Source organism: Bidens hawaiensis, unplaced genomic scaffold (genome assembly GCF_021521415.1).
Source record: "Bidens hawaiensis isolate Kalapana, Puna unplaced genomic scaffold, B.hawaiensis_p1.1 tig00013078_1, whole genome shotgun sequence".
Taxonomy (NCBI): domain Eukaryota; kingdom Viridiplantae; phylum Streptophyta; class Magnoliopsida; order Asterales; family Asteraceae; genus Bidens; species Bidens hawaiensis.
Window position 1 is genome coordinate 101,549 of NW_027492103.1, and position 24,895 is coordinate 126,443.

Sequence of the window (24,895 nt, forward strand, 5' to 3'; positions counted from 1 at the left end):
TTTATGGATGTTCACCCATTGACCCATTTACTTAATTTCGGTTATTAAATTTTAATAATTATAACCAAAATCCATTGTCTTATTATTGTTTAAGAATAACACTTGAGTTACAAATCCATTCTTGACCCATGACTTATAATTACGATTTACTTATAATTACAAGAATATAATTCACAATTTACTTACATATATATAACAAAATTATTAACTTTTATTTTCAAACCTTTTATGAATTACATTAAATAATATATGGTGTTATATTTGATGATTAATTATATTATTATAAATAATATAATTAGTAACTTATATTTTTACATGAGATTATAGTCAACATTTGAATTAAATAATATGACATTTATACTAATCTAATATTTATATTTATACTAATCTAATATACTAATCTAATTATACGAAAAGATAAATTAAGACTTTAGTGGAATTGTTGAATTGTTCAATAATAGAAATTTCAAAATTTCAAAATTTGAAAATACACTCATTACGGAATCCTTTGTAATCGTTCTTACCATAATTTATTTTCAAAATATTCAAATTTACTAAATTTATGTTTGGAATCAATTACCTTACTACCTTCCTTCTATAATTTTGTCTACCCTAATTCATTTGGTATAAATACGGACATTTGATAGCCTAATCCTTACACCATCATAACCTCTTTATTAAAAACGATTACCTTTGTGCGAAGGTTTTTACTTTTTGTTGTTTTTATATCTTCCATTTTCTTATTAATTTTATTGGTTAAATTTTTTATTGTTCGTAAATGATATGTTTATTTTTTTTTATTTTTCACCACTAGCAATATGGAGCCAACCAATATCACCATGTTGAACCAACTTGATGTTCAAAACAGTGAGTGTATCTTAAAGGTGCGTATTTTGTGACTTTGGCAGCTGAAGGACAACTCAAAACCCAGGCAAGATTGGTCCATCGAAATGATTGTTCAAGACGAAATGGTATTGTTAATACATTAATTAATTTACTATATTATTCATACAACTTTTTACTAATCTTAATAATAATTTGCAGGGCAACAGAATGCAAGCCTATGTAAGGAAGGCGTGCATTCCTAAACATGATGTTTGGCTTGCGGAGAATAAATCTTTGATTGTTCGGAAGGCCTCACTCGGTGCAAATATGTCTACTTACAAATACATAGACTGTCCACACAAACTTTGTTTCACAGCCGAGACCCATCTCTCAAATTCCTACGAATTTGAATGTCACTTGTATGGGCTGAAATTTGTTAATTTTAATGACATAAAAGCCAAAAAACTTTCTACAAAACGGAACTATAGGTTATTTGTATTTCTTATTTACCACATAAATAACCCTCATGATATGTATAATTACTGATATATTTTATTTGTAGATGTCATCGGACATATTACCAGATTTTTTAATAACAAGAACTCCTTTTTAAGGGAAGCTCAACATCAAAACCGAAGAACAATGGAGTTTTCTTATTTGGGGTATAATTATTATACATATATTTATATTTTTATTATATACATATGTGTAGTTGTGTTAATTTAAAACTTTTTGAAATTTGAATCTTTTATAATTATGTTTCAACTTAATAATTATAATTAATATTTAATTATTTGTTTACTACAATTATAGTTATACTATAACTATAATTACGATTTCTTTATTATGTATGCTATAACTATAATTATCTTTTAAAACTAATTTTATTTTATTATTTTTGTTTGATTTCATTCACAAGCTTTATGTTTCTTCCCACCAGGTTTAATGTTTTTTAGAGAATAGATAATATATAATTTAGATAATTAATTTCTTTATTATGTATGCTATAACTATAATTATCTTTTAAAACTAATATTATTTTATTGTTTTTTATTACGGATTTTTATGTATATTATAACTATAATTACGATTTCTTTATTATGTATACTATAACTATTATTATCTTTCATTTAAATATTTGATTAATTGATTAATGATAACCATTTTCATAAGAGATTATTTGATTAACTATTTGATTAAAAATCATTAAGCTTTACTATAATCACGGATGTAGACCCATTGACTTATTAATTACGGAAGTTGTTTAATTACGGAATTTTGTTATTAATGGGTAATCAAATAGTTAATCAAACCTTTGATTAAGGATAATGTTTAATTACGGAATTTTTCAATTAGAATATGTTACAATATTTAAATTTAAATCATTAATGGCTCAATTCATTAATGATTTGATTAACCATCCTTAGGATTTACTAAAAATACAAATGTTAACCGTGTAATATGGTGTTGATTTTAAATTTTAAATATAACAATTGATTGAGGATTTAACTAATCATCCTCATTTGACCAGTTTTAAATTTTAAACTTTTAAATTTAACTGATCAAATATTCCATAATGTCTAAATGTATCATGATTAAAAATTCATTATTACTAAAAAAGATTCAATTTTAAATTTTAAAATTTACAATAACTTAAATATTTTTACAATCTGGTCAAATAATCCATAAAAGGTATTCACATTTCGTCAACATTTCAACCAAAACAATTAAAATTTGGTCACAATTTAATTAATGTATATAAGTATGTTTTGTGATGTTAAATTTCCCTTACGTATGTTATGAATTTAATGATTTATATCATCACTAAATCTAAATATAACTCTAATTGCATTTTGACATGTCTTGGAATATTGTAAGGTTAATTTATCAAACGATGTATTTTGAAATAAAGTTTGTATTGTCTTCCTTAGTGTTATTTTCTATGAGAATTCGATTTTGAAACATAACATTTTTTTCTATTGTCTTCATTAGTGCTATTTTTGTCATTCAAAAGTATATATATATGTGTGTGTGTGTGTGTGTGTGTGTGTGTGTGTTTTTATCATAATTACATTTAGTTATGTTTATTTTGTGTCACCATTTTATAACCATAGTCCTCAAAGTTTTATGCCATTTTAATAATTTTATAAACTTTAAATTGTAACTCAATGGTAAATTTTGCAAATCAATAGTCAAACATTTCATAATGTGTAACATTACTATGATTGAAACTTATTATTTTTAAAAGGATTTCAATTTTAAATTTTAAACTTTTAAATTTAAGTGGTCAAACATTCCATAATGTCTAAATGTAGCATGATTAAAAATTCATTATTACTAAAAAGATATCCAATTTTAAATTTTAAAATTTACAATAACTTAAATATTTTTAGTCAAACAAATCATAATTAACATATTAATGTAATTATGATATTAATTATTCTAATTATTATTAGAATTCAAAAACATACTAAATAATCTCATTTACATTATATAAATCTTAAGGTTGAAAACCCTAACCATTATAATCTCTCTGTGTGTGTGTGTGTGTGTGTGTGTGCGCGCGCTCGCGTGTGTGTGTTTCGGATTACTATCTTCGTCATCATCAATTCCAGTAAGGGAGATTAATTATTTTCCGGTAAGGTTTAATTTGATACTGTAATAGTCGATTCTCATATTATTCATTATTTCATTAACAATTCTTTTCCTTCTCCCTTTTTGTTTGTATTGATTTTAATTATTATATAATTTTCTTATAATCTCTTTAGGTTCCATATCAAAATAAAAAAATCAATGGAGATGTTGAACTATTACGGTTTTCCGGTAAGGTATTATGGAAAATACTATAATACCATATATGAGATCCAAATGGCCAAACTCACGAGTAAGTTCTCATAACGATTCATTCCCAATTGAAAAATGAAACCCGCGGTTAGACTTGCGTCATTTACATATATTTTTTCGTTTTTAAAATGTATAGTCTAGGTATACGTATTATAATCAAGATGGGCTATTAGCATCTTGAGTTGAAGTCATAACAAGTTCAAGTCAATATTAGAGTGTATACAAGTTATGGCTCTATGAATCGTTAAACAAGTCATATAAGCCAATTGATGTTTCTAAGTGTTTAGTTATTAACTATTAAAAAAACAACTTGTTCCTTTTTATATTAATCTTTGACAACAACGAAATGCTACAAATTAAAGTATAAACCTTGTATAAAAGGAAGTATTTAGGGAGTTGTAAATATTAAATTTATGATACTTTTGTTAAATAAATAGTTAGATTGTATAGACTTTTGTTCCGTGTTTATTTTAAATTACACTTCAATAAGTTCTTCCTACATCTTGTCAAAGTGAAAAATACTTAAACTATCAAAAAAACACGAGGCTCACAGTTGGATGTCAATCCTTACATGTTGAAGAGGGGGTATAAGACTTGGAACAATAAAATAATTTGCGAATTAATTATTGGATATAGGTGAAGGGAATGTTGGGGATGGGGGTCCAAATGACGACAAATGAATGTTAAAATTCCCGATGATCTTCTAATTAACAATTCATTATATCCAGCATATGATTTAATAGACTTTGTGTATCCTTCGATTTTAGACAAGTTCAATGAACTTACTTTCAAGAACGGGCGATATTGTCGGTTAAAATTGTTTATTAGACGAAGAATATAATATTCAAATATATAATCAAATTTCTTTACGTGAGGAATTTCCTATTTTCCACCTGTGTACTACACTGGTTAGTAACCTAGTTTAACTTTTAAAACAACTCAAATTGACTCATTTGAAAGAGTTTGGGTCAAGATTGCCACCCCTAAGTTCTTACCATTCCTAGGAAACTATTTCTTTTTATTTGAACCCTTTTCTATATATGTGTGTGTGTGTGTGTATTGGGCTACAACCACTATACCCCTAAAACAAAAACTCATCATTTGCTGACTGGGCGCAACATGACACAAAACGCCTCACTTTGTAGCCCCCCCCCCCCCCCCCCCCCAAACTATACGTAGCCTTACAAACAGTTGAAACAATTAAACCAATCAAAATGTCAATGGCAAAGCAAGTCGGACATATATGAGATCCAAATGGCCAAACTCACGAGTAAGTTCTCATAACGATTCATTCCCATTTGAAAAATGAAACCCGCGGTTTAGACTTGCATCATTTACATATATTTTTTCGTTTTTAAAATGTATAGTCTAGGTATACGTATTATAATCAAGAACCGTCTCATCATTATAAAAATTTTAATGCCAAACAATGTCTAGAAAAAAAACCGTCAAACCATCAAAAGTTCAAACCAAGCCGTGAAGTATCCCTACTTCGCATCTCCTGTATATTTTCACATATATAAAACCAAAAAAAAAAAAACTTGCAAGTTACAATCCTGCTAATGAATCAAGTCATCAAGTTTCTATAAAATAATGTAAAGAGACTAAACTCAATAAAAATAAAAAAAAAATAAAAAAGGGACCATTTCTAACCATTCACAACTTCATATTGAACCAATGTTGACTTTGAACCAGTAAGCCAATGATCCTGAAGGACCCACACTATATGATTCTCAAGCTTCAAATTCTATTTGCAGTATTACTTGTTTCATGTTTTTTAGTTTGTATTTCAATTTTGATATGTAAAAAACACTCTGCATTAAAAAATTTAAAAAACAAAAATAAGATCTAACTATACTTGATATTAGTGATAGACTGATAGCAGCCATTTCATTCGATAGTTCTGCAGCTAGTTATCGATCGGGAAGCTGACTTCCATTACCTGCCCACAGTATATAACCCAAAATCAGTAAAATAGTAAAAATAATACAAAAATATTCTTTAAACTGTTACAGATAGAAAGACTAATCTTATTTGGTCTTTGCAGAGAAGGGTATTATTATTATTATTATTATTATTATTATTATTCTAGATATGTGTCACATAGTCAAACAATATTCTTAAACTATTAAAGTTCAAAGTTGAAAATTTCATACCAAGAAGCATTACTTTGAAAACTTCACATTTTTCATATAGAATTGTTCAAACTGAAATTTAAACCAACCTGATCACACACAGGGCAAGTTTCACTTCTTTCCATCCATTCAAGAATGCACGACAAATGAAAATGATGATCGCATTTGGTTGTTATTTTCGGATTATCTTCATCATATTCTGCAGAATAAGAAATACTTAGTAGATTCAACAATTAAAAACGAATCAAAAAGACTAAAAGAGCTTAACTAATCACTAACCTTCAAGACACGTAGGACACTCCTCCGGAGCAACGAAAGGCGTGTTTGACTTTTTTATTTCATCATCAAATTCTTCTGTTGTAACAGATTCAACTGCTTCTTTAGCTACATTTTCACCACCGTCACTAACTTTTGTTTCTAGAACGGGATCAGAATCATTTGTTTGCACAGGTGGATGATTCTTATTGGCTGAGTCTTCTCGGTTGTTCAGTGGAGCTTGAGGATTTGCATCATACGGTATTGGTGCTGGTGGGTGCCTATAGGTGTCGGGTATAGACGTATCTAGATTTGTATCGACTAACAATCCTGTTGGAATAACTGCAGCAGCACTGCTCCGGGCTGGTAACAGCTGGCGCTCCGCAGAAGCTACTGGATACTGCATAATCAAGAATTTGAAATTTTAATTGTTAAAACTAAGAAACTATTACTGAGTCAAAAGCAAAAAAAAAGTTCACTAACATGATGCAGTCTGGATGCTTCATTCCATTCGACTCGGTTTGAAGAACAGCAGCAGCCCATATTTTACTGATTTGTGTATTCTATTCAACTGAAGCTATTAAAAATAATCTCATTTGTTTCTCTTAGGCTATTTCATGTCATACTCATTCCATCTGATCATTCAAAACAAATTTGATATTCAGATCATGATGCTAACAAATTTGATCAGTAATCCATCTGTAAACAAACGAATGCTAAAAAACTGAACAAAAACACATGTATCATCGTTCAGATCACATCATTAATTGAATATCCTAAATTCCTAATCATCATACAGTATCTGATTACTCTTATCAGCAGGAAAATTTGAAGATGAAGATGAAGATGAAGATTCAATACAATGACGCTTCAAAATCAACATTCAATTCAATCTAAGACCTATGACCAATCAATAGCATGTATTTTACTCAAATTCACAAAGCACGATGAGGTCAACACCAATACACACTGATTCGATGCAAAACCGTAAATCCTTCACAACTGCATATGACATGGGCACAAACAATAACCAAAACCTAAATTCAGACTCTAGAACAACCTCACTGTTGCAATCAAATTAAACTACTACCGCAACTTCATAATCATACTTGATTCTCTCTTAATAACACATCACCTATCCATAGCATATACTTTACTCAAATTCACAAAGCACAGATATTATAATCTGTAGATATCAACATCAATACACACCGACTCAATGCAAAACCGTAAATCCTTCACAATTGCACATCATGTGAATACAAACAATAACCAAAACCTAAATCCAGACTTTACAACAACCTCACTGCTGCAATCAAATTAAACTACTGCAACTTCATAATCATACTTAATAACAAACACATCACGGAAACATTACGAAACAAATCGACATTAATCAAAACCTAATTCCAGACTCTAGAACAACAAATTAAGCTACCGCCGTGTACAAGAAACCGAAAAAAACGATCTGAAACCGAAAAAACCGAACTGAAACAAAAACCTATGGTTTGGTTTTATGTTTTCTGTAGAAACCAAACTAGCGGTTCGGTTTTCGTTTCGAATGTAATAAAAACCGAAAAAAACGAGCCGAACCAAACCGAATTTCTAGATTTTTCTTTTTTTCATTTTAAGTAATTTATAAGAATTTAATAAACATGTAACTCAGATACTTTTGGCCAATTGTATAATAGTCTATCAGTTAACAATTAACAAAATTATTTATACCTAAATTCATTATTTCCAGCCTAAAATTTTCAAGCTCAATGGCAAAAACCGAAAAAACCGAAAGCAAACAGTTTCAAAAATTAAAAAACCGAAGTTTAGGTTTTAGCCTTAGAACCGCAGCGCACCACGCGCACCCCTAGGCGTACCGCTACCTCAAAATCACGCAAAACATAACAAATCAAATCGAATTTAATCAAAACCTAAACCTAAATCTACAACAGCTTCACTGTTACAATCAAATTAAGCTACGGCTACCGGAATACCTGAAAATCAGACCTAATATCTATAAATAACACATCACGAGAACCATACATATCAATTTAGCTTCGTAAACTAAAGGATTAGATTAATAAACACATAGTTAAATAGTTAGTATGTATATGTGTGTATGTATACCTTCAATGGAGTCGTGTACGTTCAGTTCAACCGAATGATGTGTATTGAGTTCCGTGTGATCGAAGGATTTCAAAGGAATAATAATACTAATAATATTATTATTATTATTATTATTATTATTATTATTATTATTATAATAAGGCTCGTCATATATATTATAGTGGATACCTGGACGCTTGACTTATGAGGTGATGACGCGTGTCAATTATGTTGAATATTTGAAAAATCAAAGGCTAAGTTGGGTGACTGACTTTTAACAACCTCAATGCCCACGCCACGCGCTTAAGTAGGACACACCCTTATCTTTTGTCAATTTTTGTTCGGTTAAGGCTCGGGATCTTATGATCTGAGGTTTGAAATCTGAGTTAAACGGTGTCTCGCTTTTTTATAACGATGAGTTTCTTTTTTGTGGTGTTGGTCTGAAGCGTCTGGAAATCTCGCTCGGGTATTTAAGAGTAGTTCTTGACGATGTTTAGAAAATATCAAGGGTGGCTTCAACGTCAATACCAGTTATAGGAAAAATCATTATGACATAAACATTCTTTATAGATGTAAAACGACTGATATGATATGGTAAGTGGTGTATATCTGGTAAAATAAATCATAAATCAATTTTGATGATTTCTTTTAACATGGTTGAATTTTCTAGTTACGTGATAATGTGAGGAAAAAAACAAATTTAGGAGCCAAAACTAAAATTTTATTAAACTACAGGGATAAAGAAGATATAATTAATCTTATTTTATGAATAGATTTAAAAATTTATTTATATAAAGTTTATAATTCTTGGTTAATTGCTTTTTTCAATATTGTTTTCTTAAAACAACCTAAAAAATGTGCTTAATGATATCAATTTTTTATTCGTGTGGGTGGTATGATAAGGGGCGAAGGATAGTTGGGATCAGGGGTGGCCCCAATCCCCTCTGTCTTTTTGCATAGTAGTGTAAATTACCCGTTTTCGTCCGACATTTTTATATGTAGTGTAAATTTACCCGTTTTCAACCGAAATTTTGATCCCAGCCCCCTCCGTTTACGGTTTTTTAATACGTATATTCGTCTGGTCCCATCGACATCTTCATCCTAGATTCGCCACTGGATATGATGTTTTGTTTTTTTACGACTTTTGCATATGGATCATTAGTGTATTCGCATTACTATTTACTTTCAACGTTTGAGATTGGTAAAGATTATTAATAACACAATGGTTACAATGTAAAAAAAGTTTAAGCATGCGGATCATCTTTGCATTAATATTATAAATTTGATTTTTAAAGGTTTTTAAGAGATTAATATTATTAATGCACATTAAATCAAAATATTGTGTATCATGACATCAAATAAAAAAAAAGGTTTTGAGTATTAAAACCATAGCATGCCTAAAACTAATAGTTTATTTGGATGTAAAAGCTGAGAAAGTCAAGTGACATTAGCATTAGGGTGTTCGGGGTCAAGGCCATTCCAAATCGGGTACATTGGTATCGATTTGGTTTAAGCCCCTATCATTCCGGGTTCTTTCTTACTGATTAAAGTATTTTCTTTTTTATTTATTATTTATTTATTCTTTAAGTTTTGTTTATAATATCATTTTCTATACACGCTTAATAAATTTTCACAACTTTACGTACACTTTCTACTATTGGCTGCTTCATTGGCATGACAATGTTTCATTAGTTGATAATTCTTCATCCACCCCTATACCCTAGGCCATTTGTAATGGAGTATTACATATGCATTATACGAGTGGATAAAACTTCTACACCATCCACGGAGCATTATGGGGCTTTACAAGCCCGGCTTTTGGGTGAGTATAATCAGGCGGCTGCTTTGGGCCACCAATTGTGAAAGGCCTCCAAAAAAAATAATTTATTTTATATACACATATTAATTAGTTAAGGATTTGAGACCCATTAATATGTTCTGTCTAATTTGTTTATTGTTGAAGAGTTGAATACTTGAAGGTACACTTTTTTCCTTAAATTTATCTCACTATTATTCTATTAACCTTTTTTACAAGCCCTTTTCTTGCATATTTTTCTTTTGCTAAACTGTGATATGTAATACTAAGTTTTTAGAAAGGCCTCAATATAAATTCTAGCTTGAGGCCTCCAATTACGTTAAGACGGCCCTGGGGCTTTATAAAGGGCATGGACATTATTGCATACTATTTATTAGAAGCTGATATTTTTTGTTAAAACTTAGGGTGCATCGAAGCAACTAGACTAAAAATTCTAGTTTATTACTTTTCAGGATTGTCTTTAAGATTTCAGATACCCAATACAATTCAATTTAATTAATTGCAATTACAAACCTTTGAACAATATTTGTTTGGATAGCTTTAAAATGAAGATATAGATTTATTTTATAGAATGCTCGAATCTTAAAAAAATAAGATATGGGTATCCTTCAAATAGTGTTTTAGTCTATTCATTTTTCTTTCTCCCTTGCAGATGATATAGAGAAGCCTTATGCCATTTCAAGCTTGTGAACAGACTAAAACGATTCCAATGGTTGCATCCTGGAAAACGATTTCACGAGCGAAAGTTGTTTTCAGATAACTGTGTTAAATGTAGGGGTGAGCAAGATAAGGGTCGGACCCTTGAAACCCGGTTACCCGATTCTTAAAACCCTTAATTAGACCTGAATAAATAATATGGGTCGGGTAAAGGGTATTTAAATTTCACATTAAAGGGTAAAAGGGTTTCAAGGGTCCGACCCTTTTTCAAACCCTTGACCCGTTTACTAGATAGATATACATCAGATTCACGATTAATATGAAATTTATGAGAGGTTTGTATTTCATATATGATTCGTTAGAAATTCCTTGCAGATGATATAGAGAAGCCTTATGCCATTTCAAGCTTGTGAATAGACTAAAACGATTCCAATGGTTGCATCCTGGAAAACGATTTCACGAGCGAAAGTTGTTTTCAGATGACTGTGTTAAATGTAGGGGTGAGCAAGATAAGGGTCGGACCCTTGAAACCCGGTTACCCGATTCTTAAAACCCTTAATTAGACCTGAATAAATAATATGGGTCGGGTAAAGGGTATTTAAATTTCACCTTAAAGGGTAAAAGGGTTTCAAGGGTCCGACCCTTTTTCAAACCCTTGACCCGTTTACTAGATAGATATACATCAGATTCACGATTAATATGAAATTTATGAGAGGTTTGTATTTCATATATGATTCGTTAGAAATTCCCAACTACTAAGAAAAATAAAAATAAAGGGTCATACTACTGAATGAAAACATATATATGGAAATTGCTGAATTGTTCTCTACAAGTAATTTGTGAATGTGTTGCATAAGTTCAAATGAGTGATAAACTTTCGAAGTTAGACTTTACTATGTTATTAAATTAAAGTATAATTGTTCTATGATTTATATATTAAAGTCATTTATGAGATATGTAACTAGTAAATGCAGAAAATGGAGATGTAAATACTGCGTTAAAGGGTAAAAGGTAGGATCCGTGAAACCCTTATTTATACCCGACCCTTTTATTGGTTAGAGGGTAGGGTCTCGGGTCCACGTTTCTTTCTAAAAGGGTAAGGGGTTCAGGTAGAGTATTAGATAAACGGGTAGAGTCTTACCCTTTGAACAGTCCTAGTTAAATGTGGACATAAACCAACTCTAAGTATCTAATGTTTCTAGTCTGTTATTTTTTAAAGATAAAATATAGTGAAGACTTTTTATCTTTGGTTTTTGGTTATATGCATGTGTTTCATTATGTAAATCCATTAATTTAACTAGTCATAAGTTCATAACAACACATTTTATTTTCATTAAGTAGTTAGCTTATCTTGTGATTATAGTAACTAGTAAAAAGTTAAAAGTTATTATTCTTCATCAACGTTAAAGTATGTTGGAAATTATGAAAAAAATGTAAGTAGAAAATAGTTTTGACATATTATAAAAACCTTGACCCAAGGAGGCAAGGAGTGGGTGCCTTCCAATCGTATAATTTGTCCTCTCCTTTAGCTTTTGTCCATCAAGTACTATAACTTCTATTAGAACTCCATACAAAACTATTGGAATACCTATTCTTTTTGCAATAAGAACTTAAGAAGGAAACATGCCAGCATGGTGAATGTGGTATGTTCATTGGAATGGATTTTTGTGGCAACATCGTGAGCGAAAATGACGTTTTTTTTATCATTCCGATTCTTTCGATTTCTCGAATTGACTCTCATAAAATTTTATTCTGATCGTGATGAAAATCCTGACCGTCCAGGATTCTAGGTCCCCAGTTTTGAAGCTCACCCTTCCTAATGGACCGTGTAACGGAATTGTTATGCTAGTTAACTACTATTTTATTAATAGTCAAATAACGTTTTCACGATCAATTATATCCATGTATTTAACTTTTTAGGTTATTCCTTATTCTAATCAGTTTTAATGCAACTGAATATAATGTTTTGTCAATCAATTACTACAATTGTATGTCTATCTCTCCTTGTTTGATTTGATGTTACTAGTTTTGATACACATGTGTATAATGTTTTGGGCCTTTTGGCAACCATTAAAAGTTACGCGTCTAGCTTTTTTTGTTTAATATGATATCATAATGAACTTCTAACGCATGTATATAACAGTTCTTCTAGCCCATTAAGCTTCCTAAGTTTGATTTGATTTTGTTTTCATGAATATGTATATTATAGTTTGACTGAGTTAATATTTTTTTTATTTACTATTTGTATTAAGTTTTAATACACAAATCCTAAAAAAACATTGTATTGAGTTTAAGTAATGTGTCTAAGTTCGGATTTGTTATTCATACCTTATAAGAAATGGAATTTACAATTATAGAAGAAAAGAAGTAAAAATTAAGTTTACACAACAAAGATACATATTATTAAACTAAATAAGTTGTTATCTATTCTCATTTTAGTGGAGGATACTAAGTTGATTAAGGTGTGAAATTAAAATGTATAGGGTCAAATGTTCAATGTATGTAAGTGTAACAATTAGTTAAAAAAATATTATAATACATTTGGAAGACATTAAGAAATTTTCTTTTATTTCAAGAGTTTTATAAGTTTTGACATATATAGTAAAACACTTGATGCATTTATTTTAAACAATAACAAATTTTAAAAGGGTATGTTTTATTTTGTAACCACTAATAATTAGTTTACAGTATAATTATATATAATAATTACAAAGTTTGGTGCCGTAAAGCCCCCATCGGACCATTTTGCGGCACCGTATTGGTGATATTCTTTTTGTTTTTTTTTTGTTTTAGTTTGGTTCGTAATGAACGTAATGAAAACCAACCAAATGTCAATTTTGTTTTTATTCATTTTTATTATTTGGTGTTAGTTACGAAACGTGATGGATATTTAATGAATTCGCGTGTTTTGTTTTCATTCCAGTACCATAACGAAAACGACCGAATGTTGATTTCCTTTTTTAGTTCCGGTAGCGTAACGAACATGACGACAACTGGCTAAGCTCACGTAGACTCACCGCCTCAACGCCCGGGATCGATAACGGTCGGGTATTTACGTATGATCGAGTTTTATCGACTGACGTTGGGCCATTGGTCTACTCCGATTGTTATAATTTCTTTATTTTATTTTTTGTCTTAGTTCCGGTATAATAACGCACGTAATCGAACCGACCGAATTCGCTTCGACTTACCGCATCAACACTTGGTACCAACAACGTTTGGATTTTACCGACCTGCCCGGCGCAACGCGCCAGGAAAAACACTAGTTTAATATATATTTAATTCACTAACTTAAGTACATACAAAAATACGAATTTGATTAAAAATAGTTATTATTATTATTTAAACAATAAACACCAAATATAATCAGTGTTTAAGGCAAGTCAGGTTACATTTAACTCTTAGGTTGTGTATTATGGTTTAACTAACAAATGCTAGTTAAAAAGCTACATCAACACAATGCCACTGCCACATAGAAAGTGGGCTTTCACCACGCCACCCTTTAATAAACGCGTTACGGGTTAGCTATGTTTAACTATTTAAAAAAAGTAAAAAAAAATGGATGTTAGTGAGGTGGACTCCACCTTTTGAGCCTTTGGGGCGTCATCAGGATAACCGGAAAGGGGCATGGCGACGAACTAGCAATTAGCGTGTTATGGTTTGGCATCAACATTAGTGCAGTGGCACGACAAAAAGAGCCTTAAGAACTCGCTGTAAAATGCGGGCTACCCACTAATATGGTATACAAACATATATATCGTTAAATCATACCATGATTTATTGACCGATAATAATCTATATTAAAATATAACTCCAAAATGGTGCAATTTCAAATTTGAAAGTGAGAAACAGAAAAAGACAAAAGATGAAACTGGTAATAGCAGGTAAACCGGTGAAGCAAAAAAGCAAGATTGTGTGTGATTGACCGTACACAGGTATGCGTGTCTTATTCATTTGCAGGTTGTTTCCAATGGCAGTTGGTAAGCATTTACTGTATGTATGTTTGTATAATATAATAATATATATGCGCACACTCTCTCTCTCTCTCTCTCTTTCATTCCATGCTCTCTAATTTCCAACAACAAAATCTTCATCAATTCATATACATTTACAGTCTGCTTTGCTCAAATTCAGTGTTATTTATATCAGGTAACCAGTAATAATAATATACTTATGTTATTTTTTCATTGCACTAGCTTAATCTTTTGTCAGTAACTATTAATTGTCTCTTGTGTGATTGAAGTCCAAAGTTTTTAGTTTTGTCTATGTAAAAAAATTAATTTAAAGCTTTTTCATTAATATTTTGTGATTGCATTATTTTTTCTGAATTCAGTCAAATTTATTTTTTATTTGTGAATTATTTTTTATATTTGATTTTTTTAAATAGTAAAAGAGGGTTAAACTGAAACAGAACTTAAGATTCCAATGGTAAAATTGGGATTCAGTATGCAAATTGCTTATATATTATATTATATTATATTATATTATATTATATTATATTATATTATATTATATTATATTATATTCTTTGATTCATTTATTGGTTTCAAATTGAATCCGTGAGGCTTTGTGGGTCATTATGCATTCAACATTCTGTTTAAAAGTTTACTGTCAGATGTTAAAGATTCAATTTTTAAAATTGAAATCTTCAAAAAGACTCTTGATTCTTGGTGGGTATGTTCTTAATTTTACAATCCCATATCAAGAATTGTAATAAATTAGCTAAAGTTTGAATCTTGAGCTGATAAAGATGCAATTTTTAAAACTGAAATATTCAAAAAGACTCTTGATTCTTGGTGGGTTGTTCTTAATCTTACAATCCCATATCAAGAATTGTAAGAATTTAGCTAAAGTTTGAATCTTGAGCTGATAAAGATTCAATTTTTAAAATTTGAGTTCTTCAAAAAGACTTTTGAGTCTTGGTGGGTTGTTCTTAATCTTACAATCCCATATCAAGAATTGTAAGAATTAAGCTAAAGTTTGAATCTTGAGCTGATAAAGATTCAATTTTTAACAATGAATTATTCAAAAAGACTCTTGATTCTTGGTGGGTTGTTCTTGATATTACAATCCCATGTCAATAATTGTAAAAATTTAGCTAAAGTTTGAATCTTGAGTTGATAAAGATTCAATTTTTTTAAATTGAGTTCTTCAAAAAGACTCTTGATTCTTGGTGGGTATGTTCTTGATATTAGACTACAACTATTGGCAATCCAAGATTGCAAACCCTCAATTTATTTTAAAAAAAAAAAGAAAAAATGGATTTAATTAGCCAATCCAATCCAATCGGTGGCTCAAATGAGACTGCAATCTCAAATTTGGTCAACTTGTGACCACATGTCACAATGTGAGTGGATGTAATTTTCTTTATGTTTTTCTTTTTAATTCTCACCAATTAATTATATATACTTTTTGGTTTTTGTTTTATAACTTATTATATTTGACTTTTTTAAAAAATCTAAAAACACAGTCTTACTTAGTTTTTTTTTGTGAGCATTCCGGTATAAATTTCGTTAAAAATGGAGTTTGTTTAAAAAATCGTATTTTTTATATAAAATTTTGGTTTTAACCATTATTGAATTATTTAAAGTTTTTATATTTAAAAAAAATATAATTACTTAATTATATTTATATAGTTAATCAAAACTATTTATAAATTGAATTTATTTAATAAAAAAAAGGATGAGATTGGGTTGTTAATGGGAGTAAAAGATTGGAGTGGGTTAAATTTTGTAGATTGAAGAGAGAGAAATTAATTTTATAATGTGAGATTGAGATTGTGAGATTGTTGATGGGGATAGTCTTACGATCCCATATCAAGAATTGTGAAAATTCAAGTAAAGTTTGAATCTTGAGCTGATATTTGTAGTCTTTTTGTGTTTCTTGATCAGGAATTTAGTTGATCAATGTAATGGATTAGAATCTTGGATAGAAGAAGTGGATAAAGATTCATAATTGTGGTCCAAAACAAGATTAATGATGGAAACCGAGTTATATTCTTCTCGTGGTTTTTCACCTTTTCGTGACGAAAGTGGGGACGAAGAGCTTTCTGTTCTTCCTAGGCATACAAAAGTAATTGTGACGGGAAACAATCGAACAAAATCGGTTTTGGTGGGTCTGCAAGGTGTTGTGAAGAAGGCTGTTGGTCTTGGTGGATGGCATTGGCTGGTATCATTTTCTTTATTCTTTTCTTTTTATTGCTTTTGTTTACAACTTTGAATCTTTTGGTCACTAATTGAAGAGAAAAAGGAGGGAAAATGATTAATATTGTACATGATGGGGCCATCAAAGTTTGGTTTTGTTCTAAAAATGTTGTTAGTAGCAGTGGTGGTTTTATCACTTTTATGTTACAATTTTTATAATAAGTAGAGTGATGAACTGATGATTGTTTGCAACTAAAATTGGTTGACTCTCTGTTTTATTAAAATTGTAACAAATTATGGTCACATGCCATGAAAAATTGTAACATTTTTCTTATTCTGGTTTCAAGATAAAAATGACCCATTTGCCCCTCATCACTAGTACAGATTGTTATATAAATTGCAACAATTTTTTTCTCCACTCTTCTGTATCAAGTTAAAAAGACTTATTTGCCCTTTTTCACTACAAGTTGTTGATTGTATTACTTCTAGTCAACTAGAATATGTTATAAGTATCAAGAAACTGAAAAAAAATTTCTTGAGATTTTGGGTTATATGTTTTATTAATTCAAAATTTTAAACTAATTATTATTATTATTATTATTATTATTATTATTATTATTATTATTATTATTATTATTATTATTATTATTCATAACTCATAAGTATGGTAAGGTTTGTATACACCCGTTGTCACGTTAAAATTTGCAAAGATTTCCATTATCGGATGTCGATTTGACATCAAACCAGGACCACTTATCTTTTTGGTAAACTGTCATGTATATCGATATATTTATTCATCATTACCGTTAAATGTTAAAATTCGCAACAATACATTATGAGACGTAAAAGTTGCAACTTTTCCTTTTCTTAGAAAACTGGAAGCTAATATGTCTTATTCATATTTTAGTATTTGACTAATAAATAGTCAAACTTTGACCAGGTTCTGAAAAATGGAATTGAAGTGAAGCTGCAACGTAATGCTTTGAGTGTTCTTGAACCACCAACTGGTCATGAAGAAGATGATGAGTATGAATTAGATATTTCAAGCAGTGGCTCTGATGTTAATGAGTTCAGTAAGTTTATACAAAATCAAAACCTTGTAAATTCCCAAAATACCCCTGAAAAGCGGTTCGGTTATAAGTTGGTTTGTCCTTCATTGACAGCCATCCCAAATGAGTTTAGCAAACTAAACAAGCCCAAAGTTTGGTACACAAGACCGTGGGGCTCATCTCCATCTATGAAGTCCGGTAGTCAAACTGAATCCAATATGCACACGCGTTATCCTGTAAGTCGACTTTTCTGGTCAAAATAAGCGTACCTGTGACTTCAAAGCTTTTGAGATAATCTGATTTTGACATCATACATTGTAAAATATTAGTCTGTTTTGACCCGAATATTTTACCTGCATATCCAAATATGTAAATGAACAGAAAGTCAACTTCTCGAAGCTGGGAACCAACACGCTATGGCGATATTACAGTACATTTAACCTCGTGAGTCTCGTATATATAACTATCTACTCATGTCTTTTTTGTTTGGTATTATTCATAATTTATTTTATTTTATGATTTTTTGTTCCTGTTTTAGGGAAATATTCACTCTAATCCAACAAAGGAACAGCTAGTTAATGCGGTTCACAAACACTTTGCTTCTCAGGTCCCATTCTCTAATATTTTTCATATACCCGCTTATATACAAACGGGTCGACCCATGTCAAAAACACAAATTCAACCCGTTAAGTTGCCTTTTCTTGTGACCCTTTAGTGATGACAGTGATGTTTTATTTGGCACAGAAAGTAAGTGAAATGGAAGCCATAATGGAGTTCATCAATGCAGCCAAGAGGCGAAATGGAAGAAAACATAGATGTTGATCTTGATCAGCTAGTTGTGTGTGCGTGTACGTGTTGTTTGTGTGTACATACTAGTATTATCCTAACCGATTAGCGCGACTCTTAGTTGTAGACAACTTAACCAGAGATAGAAAAGCTTGTTTCTAGCTTTCGTTTATAATATAATCGTTTCTTGTTTCCGTCCATGTGTAGATTTGCTCAGTTTGAGTTTTTCAAGTTATGAGCATAAAATAGTAGTACCTTACTTTTGAAGAAAATGTGTTGATTCTGCTTTTTATATAATTTTCAAGTCATTTTTGAAACACGCATTCGGTTTCCTTGAAAATGTTCTCTCACTGTTAGAGTTGCATGATTAAAACAATAGTAATTTGAGTCGAACGATAAACTACGGCTTTAAAATACGACAACCAAAGTATATGTTGATTTAAGTGATCATTATTTGTAAATTGTAAAAAGTATAAATTACTTTTTAAATGTTTTAAGTTTTAACTAACAAATTTGATGTTTATTCATCATGTTAAAGCTCATTTCAAACAACAGTATCATACTGTATCGTCCGGTATACATAGTGTCAATAAAATACAACAGTATGCACTACAAAAGTACCAATATGTACAAGTTACTGAAGCTGTCAAAAAACCATCCTTTTGGTAGGTTATTAACTTATTATGCTTCATGTACATCCCTTTTATGCTCTAAAAGCTCAGACAAAGCGATTCTCATCTTCTCGACAGAAACCGGCTTCAACATAACTCCATCCATACCAACTCTCAATAAGTTCTCTTTTGCAGATTTATCCGTGTTGCCCGTAAGTGCAATAATGAGCGGTCTTTCATGGCGTTTTGGGAATTTATCTTGCACAATTCTTGCAACATTGTAACTCTCGGTCCCAGGTAACAACACATCCATGATAACCACCTTGTGGTCTTTGGTTATAACATGTAAGCACTCTTCACCCGAGCTAACCACGGTTACATCGCAACCAAGGTGCACCAGAAGCCCCTTGGTGGCTGTTCTGCTAACCCTGCATATATAAAGTTTAAATATGCATGGATGTATTAAGTATCAATATTCGAGATACGAATGTATCATATGACTAACCCGTTATCATCGATGACTATAACTTTGAGTCCTTGAAAACTTGTTTGACCGAGTTTTGGTTGAAGTCTCAAATGAGGGAGTCGGGATTCGTTCAAACGTGCGGGAAATCCAAGTTTTACATAAAAGATCGCGGTAGATCCTTTCCCGATACCTTCACTTTCAATCCATATGTTACCTTCCATAAGATTCACGAATCTGTAACAACATAACGCATAACATATTTATTCTTAAAAAAACGAAATATATGTTTATTTACAACTACAGGTATACACCATTGTAACTACTAACTACATATAACATGAAAACTAGGCATATTCGTGTAACTAACGAATACAAACAGGGGCACGTTCGTGTTCGTTTGTTTATTTTTAACCGAGCAAACGATCAAAAACGAACAAAGTTTTCGTGTTTGTGTTCGTCTGTTAAGAAAACAAGCATGTTTGTGTTCTTTAAGTTCGTTTGTTGGTTCACAAACGAACATAGTTGAACAACCGAGCAAACGCCAACCAAAAGTAAAAGTGAACCTCAATATGTTGGGCTAAAAATTTAATAAAACTAGACTGTATTGTAAAAGGTGATATTTTAATTTCATCAAACTAAACCAAATTGTAACGGATATGTATAATTTAAATAAATTGTAACGGGTATGTATAATTTAAAAATATATATATAGATGAACATAAACGGGCATAAATGAGCATTCATATACGAATGTTCATGAACATAGATAATGAGCGAGACGTGTTCATATATGTTCGTATAACAAAATGAACAAAAGAAATGTGTTTATGCTCGCCCGTTTATTAAATACAAGAACATACACGAACTTCCCGTCGAAGGGTTCACGTTCGGGTCATTTACATGCCTGATGAAAAAAAACTTATTCATAAAAAGAATTAAATATGATGAATACCACACTTCTATTTGTATATATCAAAAATTTATTTTCGATTTGAATAATAATTTAATTACAGTTTAGATTATTTATATCCAAAAATAATATTTTACCTTTTACAAATGGCAAGGCCAAGACCATTACCACCTGCATTTTTACTTGCTGGTGATTGGCTTTCGGTAAATTTCGTGAACAACTTAGGAATGTCTTGTTGGCTGATTCCAATTCCCATGTCTTTCACCTAAACGAGACGAGTGCGGTTAATAACTGAACCCAAGACGTTAAACATGATAACTGAACCAAGGTTTTTATGAAAAAAAACGGACCTGAACACGCATATAGAAATTATTATCACCAGGAAGCGGAAAGAAGTCGGGAGCTCGTGGGTCCCTCAAAGAATCTGGTTTTGCCATGATAGTAGAAATCGAAACGCTGCCCTCTTTCGAGAATTTAACAGCATTCCCAATAATATTTAGAATTATTTGCATAAGTCTCTTCTCATCACCAACTGCATATTCTGGTAAATCTGAAGATAGACTCAATGTTACAAACAACCTTTTCACTGATGCAACCGGCTTTATCAAGTTTAGAACCTGAGAAAATATATACAAAAGTTAGTTATCATAATATTATAATCAATATAAAACAGAAAAAAATTAAACAATACCTCTTTGAAGAGAGAATGGAGGTTAAAAGTTGTTAAATCAAGTTCAAGGCTACCATCTTCCAGTCTGGAAAGATCTAGAACATCGTTTATTAAGGTGGCGAGTAGATTACTGCTTTTGAGGATAGTTTCAACCATGAGGCGTTGCTCGGGGGTCAACTCGGTTTCTTGTAGTAGTGATGAAAGTGCAATAATTGCATGCATAGGTGTTCTCATTTCATGGTTCATAACTGCAAGGAAATCGTTGCGTGCACGGACCGCTGTCTCAGCCTCTCTCCTTGCGTGATCGAGTGCCACGTTTTGCTCCATGAGCAAATCACGGGCTCGGATGGATTCTTCTAGAATTGCAGCGTGTGAAAGAGCCACGGCCACCTAAATAAAAAGATAGAACAATTAATGATGGCATGGCAGTTGACATGTCATTAACTTTGACTAACTGACTCCACATTTGTCCTCGATTTTGACAACCCACTTTAGCAATGGACAAGTCAAAATGTGGATTCTATTTTGAAAATTGTTTACATGAAAATGGCGTCTTATCATTTCTTTCAGTATATATATGTATGCTATGTCGAATTATATAACATAAGTAAAAAAAAAAGATCAACTTTCATGATTGTAAATAACTCCATATAAAAAGACAAACATTTCTTTGCATATGCGGGCATCAGATGTGGCGGCTGACATGGCGCTAACGAGTGCAAGATCATTAAATTATAGATAAGTTATAAATTATGCCAGTTCCTAAGTAAGAACATAATAAGTTGGTTCCAATTTTGCACCTAATTCGAAGTTGGTTTCTAAAACGCGGAAAAAAATTGATTGGCTCATTTCCATTTTGTGCTGTTTGCCCTGAAATCAACCCTAAATAACAGGGTCCAGTTTGGGCCGATTTAGGATCAAACAGAACCAAAACCCGGTTTTTGAAACTGTTAGGTTCCAGGTTTTTCAGTTTTTAAAGCGGTTTTGGTTTTTCAATTTTGCCATTTGGGCTTATAACTTCTGGGCCAAAAAATTACCCAAAAAAAGAATTTAGGCCTGAAACTTTGGGGCTAAATTTATCGTTTAATTTATTGTTACACATTTGGGCCCAAAAGTTTTTGCTTGCACCATTTACTATCAATAAACTCAATAACAAAAGCCAGTTATTTTGGTTTTTACCTGTTTGGATCAGTTTTTAGTACATGCAAACTGGAATCGAACTGGAAATTTGATTTTTTGAAATACCTAAAACTAAACTGTTGGTTTTGGGTTGGGTCAGTCATTTCAGTTCGGTTATGTCAGTTACTTTAGAAACAAATCAAACAGCACCAGCTTGAATAAAAACAAGAAAAACATAAATTTTGCAAACCTGATCAGCAACAACTTCAACAAGCTCCAACTCATGAACATGCCACTGTCTTGCACTATCAGATGGAAGCATCAAAACCATTAATGCATAACGTTTGGTCGTAAGTTCAGGCCAATCATAAATCTGAAAATTATTAAGATGCAGAAGTGGGACCCGCACAGCAACAACCTCTCCAAGAACATATTTACCAGAAGCCGGACGTAACCGAGCAACAGGACTATTTGGAGAAATCTTAACCGCACGATTCGTACTAAAAACCTGATTAATTGCAGGAGACTGAATCGGAACCGTAAACCCAACAGGGTTTTGATGGTGAAGAGTGTATGACAGTTGAAGCTCTAAACCGCTCCGTGTTGGCATCCAAAGTGCACACTCTTCCAACCCTAACGTTCTCCCCAATTCAACAAGTGTAGTTTTTAAAATAGTGTGTCGGTTAAGCGTGCTTCTGATTTCATGAGTCAGCATTCTAACATGCCTCCCTGTTTCTTCTTGTGTTCTAATAATTCCCATTTCACGATCCAGCTCAGCAGCTTTGTTTTTCAAGAATAACTCCCTAGTTTTCACACTAAGTAGACCGGGAATAATATGAACTAACATAAGTGCAGTTGCACACGAAACTGCAGCAGTTAAGACTTTGGCAGTTGTCATAACGATAGCTACTGTTCTCGTGTGAATATTAAAAGTCCACAAGTTAATAAGATGTGTAGCTCCACATAGAACAATAAAAGCACCAAACTGAACAAGCACCCATCTATATGGAAACACTGCTGATTTCTTAACAAAATATATTAACTCTAGTGGGATTGAGAAATAAGCGAGTGCAATGAAGAAATCTGATATGTACTGGTATTTCATCAAGAGTTCATCAGCTGGCCATTGTGGCTCTATGCAATTGCAATCCATTGTTAATGTATAACTTGTGTTAGAAGTAAACTAATTACAGTTATCTGCACAAATCAGAAAACACTATAAGGTTATAAACGGTTTTGTTTGTTTGTAATAATGAATCCAAACTAATATCAAATTCATACTGGTAATAATAATAATAATAATAGAGCAGCTTACAGCTAGTCCTCTGAAAGCATCACTAACCACAGGTAGTATAAACATTTTGCCCTAACTAAATTAGGTAGAACTCACTCAGGGCAAATAACTAATATATTTGCAGTCATGCAACACAACCAATACCTAATTAGTCAATCCGTTCGATTATTTCAACCAGAGTCAACAATTAGGGCACCGATTCTTCTAAAATACTAACAAAAACAAACTCAATTCAAATGAACGATAACCATACTAATATGTATTCATATTTCACATATCAAATCCATACCGATAATAACAATATAGCACCTAGTCCTCTAAAGTCTAAAACCATCACTAACCACAAGAAGAATAAACATTTAGCCCTAACTAACTAAAATTAGGTCAAAAGTCAGCACAGCCATATACCATAATCTCCAGAGATGCCTAATTAAATTGCAGTCATGTAACATAGCAATACCTAATTAGGACACCAATTCCTCTCAAATACTATCAAAACAAACTTAATACTACCGAATTACATTACATTAATGATAACCACTCTAATATGTATTCATATTCCAAATATCAAATCCATTTTGATAATATTATAGCAGCTAGTCCTCAGAAACCATCAGTAACCGCAGGTAGTATAACATTTTGCCCTGACTAACTAACTAACTAAATCAGGTCAAACTCAGCACAAACAAATAACATGACCTCCAGAAATACATAATCAAATTGCAGTCGTTTATTGCAGCAATACCTAATTAGTTAAATCCATTCCGACTATTTTAACCATAGTCAACAATTAGGGCACCAATTCCTCACGAATACTAACAAAAACAAACTTAATTCAAACGAATTACATTACAACCATGATAACCATAGTAATCTGTATTCATATTCCACATATCAAATCCATATTGATAATAACAATACAGCACCTAGTCCTCTATAACCATTACTAACCACATGTAGTATAAACATTAAGCCCAAACTAACTAAATTAGGTCAAACTCAGCACAAACAAATAACATGATCTCCAGAAATACCTAATATATATGCAGTCGTCATGTAACATAACAATAGCTAATTAGACCAGTTGACATGGATGAATAGTTTGATCTGGATGAAGTCAACGCAAATAAGGTCAAACAAGTTGAAATATAACAAGTACCTTCAAGTAGAGGTAATGAAAATGTGAAGATTTGGTGGTTGGTTGGTTGGTTGGTT

General features: G+C 31.4%; 3 protein-coding genes across 5 annotated transcripts; 1 reads left to right on the forward strand and 2 right to left on the reverse strand.

Annotated features, from left to right (window-relative positions):
* Window positions 1-5,412: 5,412 nt before the first annotated feature.
* LOC143543195 (putative E3 ubiquitin-protein ligase RHB1A) lies at window positions 5,413-8,255 on the reverse strand. Of its 3 annotated transcripts, none has more exons than XM_077035567.1 (5): window positions 8,181-8,255; window positions 6,543-6,694; window positions 6,084-6,459; window positions 5,894-6,003; window positions 5,413-5,611 (listed from the first exon to the last, which is right to left on the reverse strand). In XM_077035567.1, the coding sequence occupies exons 2-5, from the start codon at window positions 6,600-6,602 to the stop codon at window positions 5,579-5,581; spliced, it is 579 nt and encodes a 192-aa protein (XP_076891682.1). In that variant the 5' UTR covers window positions 6,603-6,694; window positions 8,181-8,255; the 3' UTR covers window positions 5,413-5,578. The 3 variants fall into 3 exon arrangements, with proteins under 3 accessions (XP_076891682.1, XP_076891681.1, XP_076891680.1); XM_077035566.1 differs by having other exon boundaries at window positions 6,543-6,783; window positions 8,181-8,215; XM_077035565.1 differs by lacking the exon at window positions 8,181-8,255 and having other exon boundaries at window positions 6,543-6,864.
* A 6,436-nt stretch (window positions 8,256-14,691) lies between these two features.
* LOC143543196 (uncharacterized) lies at window positions 14,692-18,805 on the forward strand. The gene is made up of 7 exons (XM_077035568.1): window positions 14,692-14,781; window positions 16,524-16,800; window positions 17,716-17,848; window positions 17,939-18,060; window positions 18,206-18,268; window positions 18,363-18,431; window positions 18,569-18,805. Exons 2-7 carry the CDS (start codon window positions 16,609-16,611, stop codon window positions 18,644-18,646), a joined length of 657 nt encoding a protein of 218 aa, XP_076891683.1. The 5' UTR covers window positions 14,692-14,781; window positions 16,524-16,608; the 3' UTR covers window positions 18,647-18,805.
* Window positions 18,806-19,118: 313 nt separating this feature from the next.
* Window positions 19,119-24,895, reverse strand: LOC143543210 (ethylene receptor-like). The gene is made up of 7 exons (XM_077035579.1): window positions 24,840-24,895; window positions 22,637-23,583; window positions 21,289-21,657; window positions 20,948-21,214; window positions 20,735-20,862; window positions 19,727-19,921; window positions 19,119-19,649 (listed from the first exon to the last, which is right to left on the reverse strand). The coding sequence occupies exons 2-7, from the start codon at window positions 23,537-23,539 to the stop codon at window positions 19,292-19,294; spliced, it is 2,220 nt and encodes a 739-aa protein (XP_076891694.1). The 5' UTR covers window positions 23,540-23,583; window positions 24,840-24,895; the 3' UTR covers window positions 19,119-19,291.

Bases quoted from the DNA above. Each gene is read 5' to 3' on its own strand.
- LOC143543195 (XM_077035567.1), bottom strand. From the start codon at position 6,602: ATGGGCTGCTGCTGTTCTTCAAACCGAGTCGAATGGAATGAAGCATCC. The intron at 6,460-6,542 runs GTTAGTGAACTT...TTGATTATGCAG, and splicing joins AAGCATCCAGACTGCATCAT to TATCCAGTAGCTTCTGCGGA. The intron at 6,004-6,083 runs GTTAGTGATTAG...CTTATTCTGCAG, and splicing joins GTGTCCTACGTGTCTTGAAG to AATATGATGAAGATAATCCG.
- LOC143543196 (XM_077035568.1), top strand. From the start codon at position 16,609: ATGATGGAAACCGAGTTATATTCTTCTCGTGGTTTTTCACCTTTTCGT. The intron at 16,801-17,715 runs GTATCATTTTCT...AACTTTGACCAG, and splicing joins TTGGTGGATGGCATTGGCTG to GTTCTGAAAAATGGAATTGA. The intron at 18,269-18,362 runs GTGAGTCTCGTA...TTCCTGTTTTAG, and splicing joins ATTACAGTACATTTAACCTC to GGAAATATTCACTCTAATCC.
- LOC143543210 (XM_077035579.1), bottom strand. From the start codon at position 23,539: ATGGATTGCAATTGCATAGAGCCACAATGGCCAGCTGATGAACTCTTG. The intron at 21,658-22,636 runs GTTTGCAAAATT...CTTTTTATTTAG, and splicing joins TTGAAGTTGTTGCTGATCAG to GTGGCCGTGGCTCTTTCACA. The intron at 19,922-20,734 runs GTAAAATATTAT...ATGTTGTTACAG, and splicing joins GGCCTTGCCATTTGTAAAAG to ATTCGTGAATCTTATGGAAG.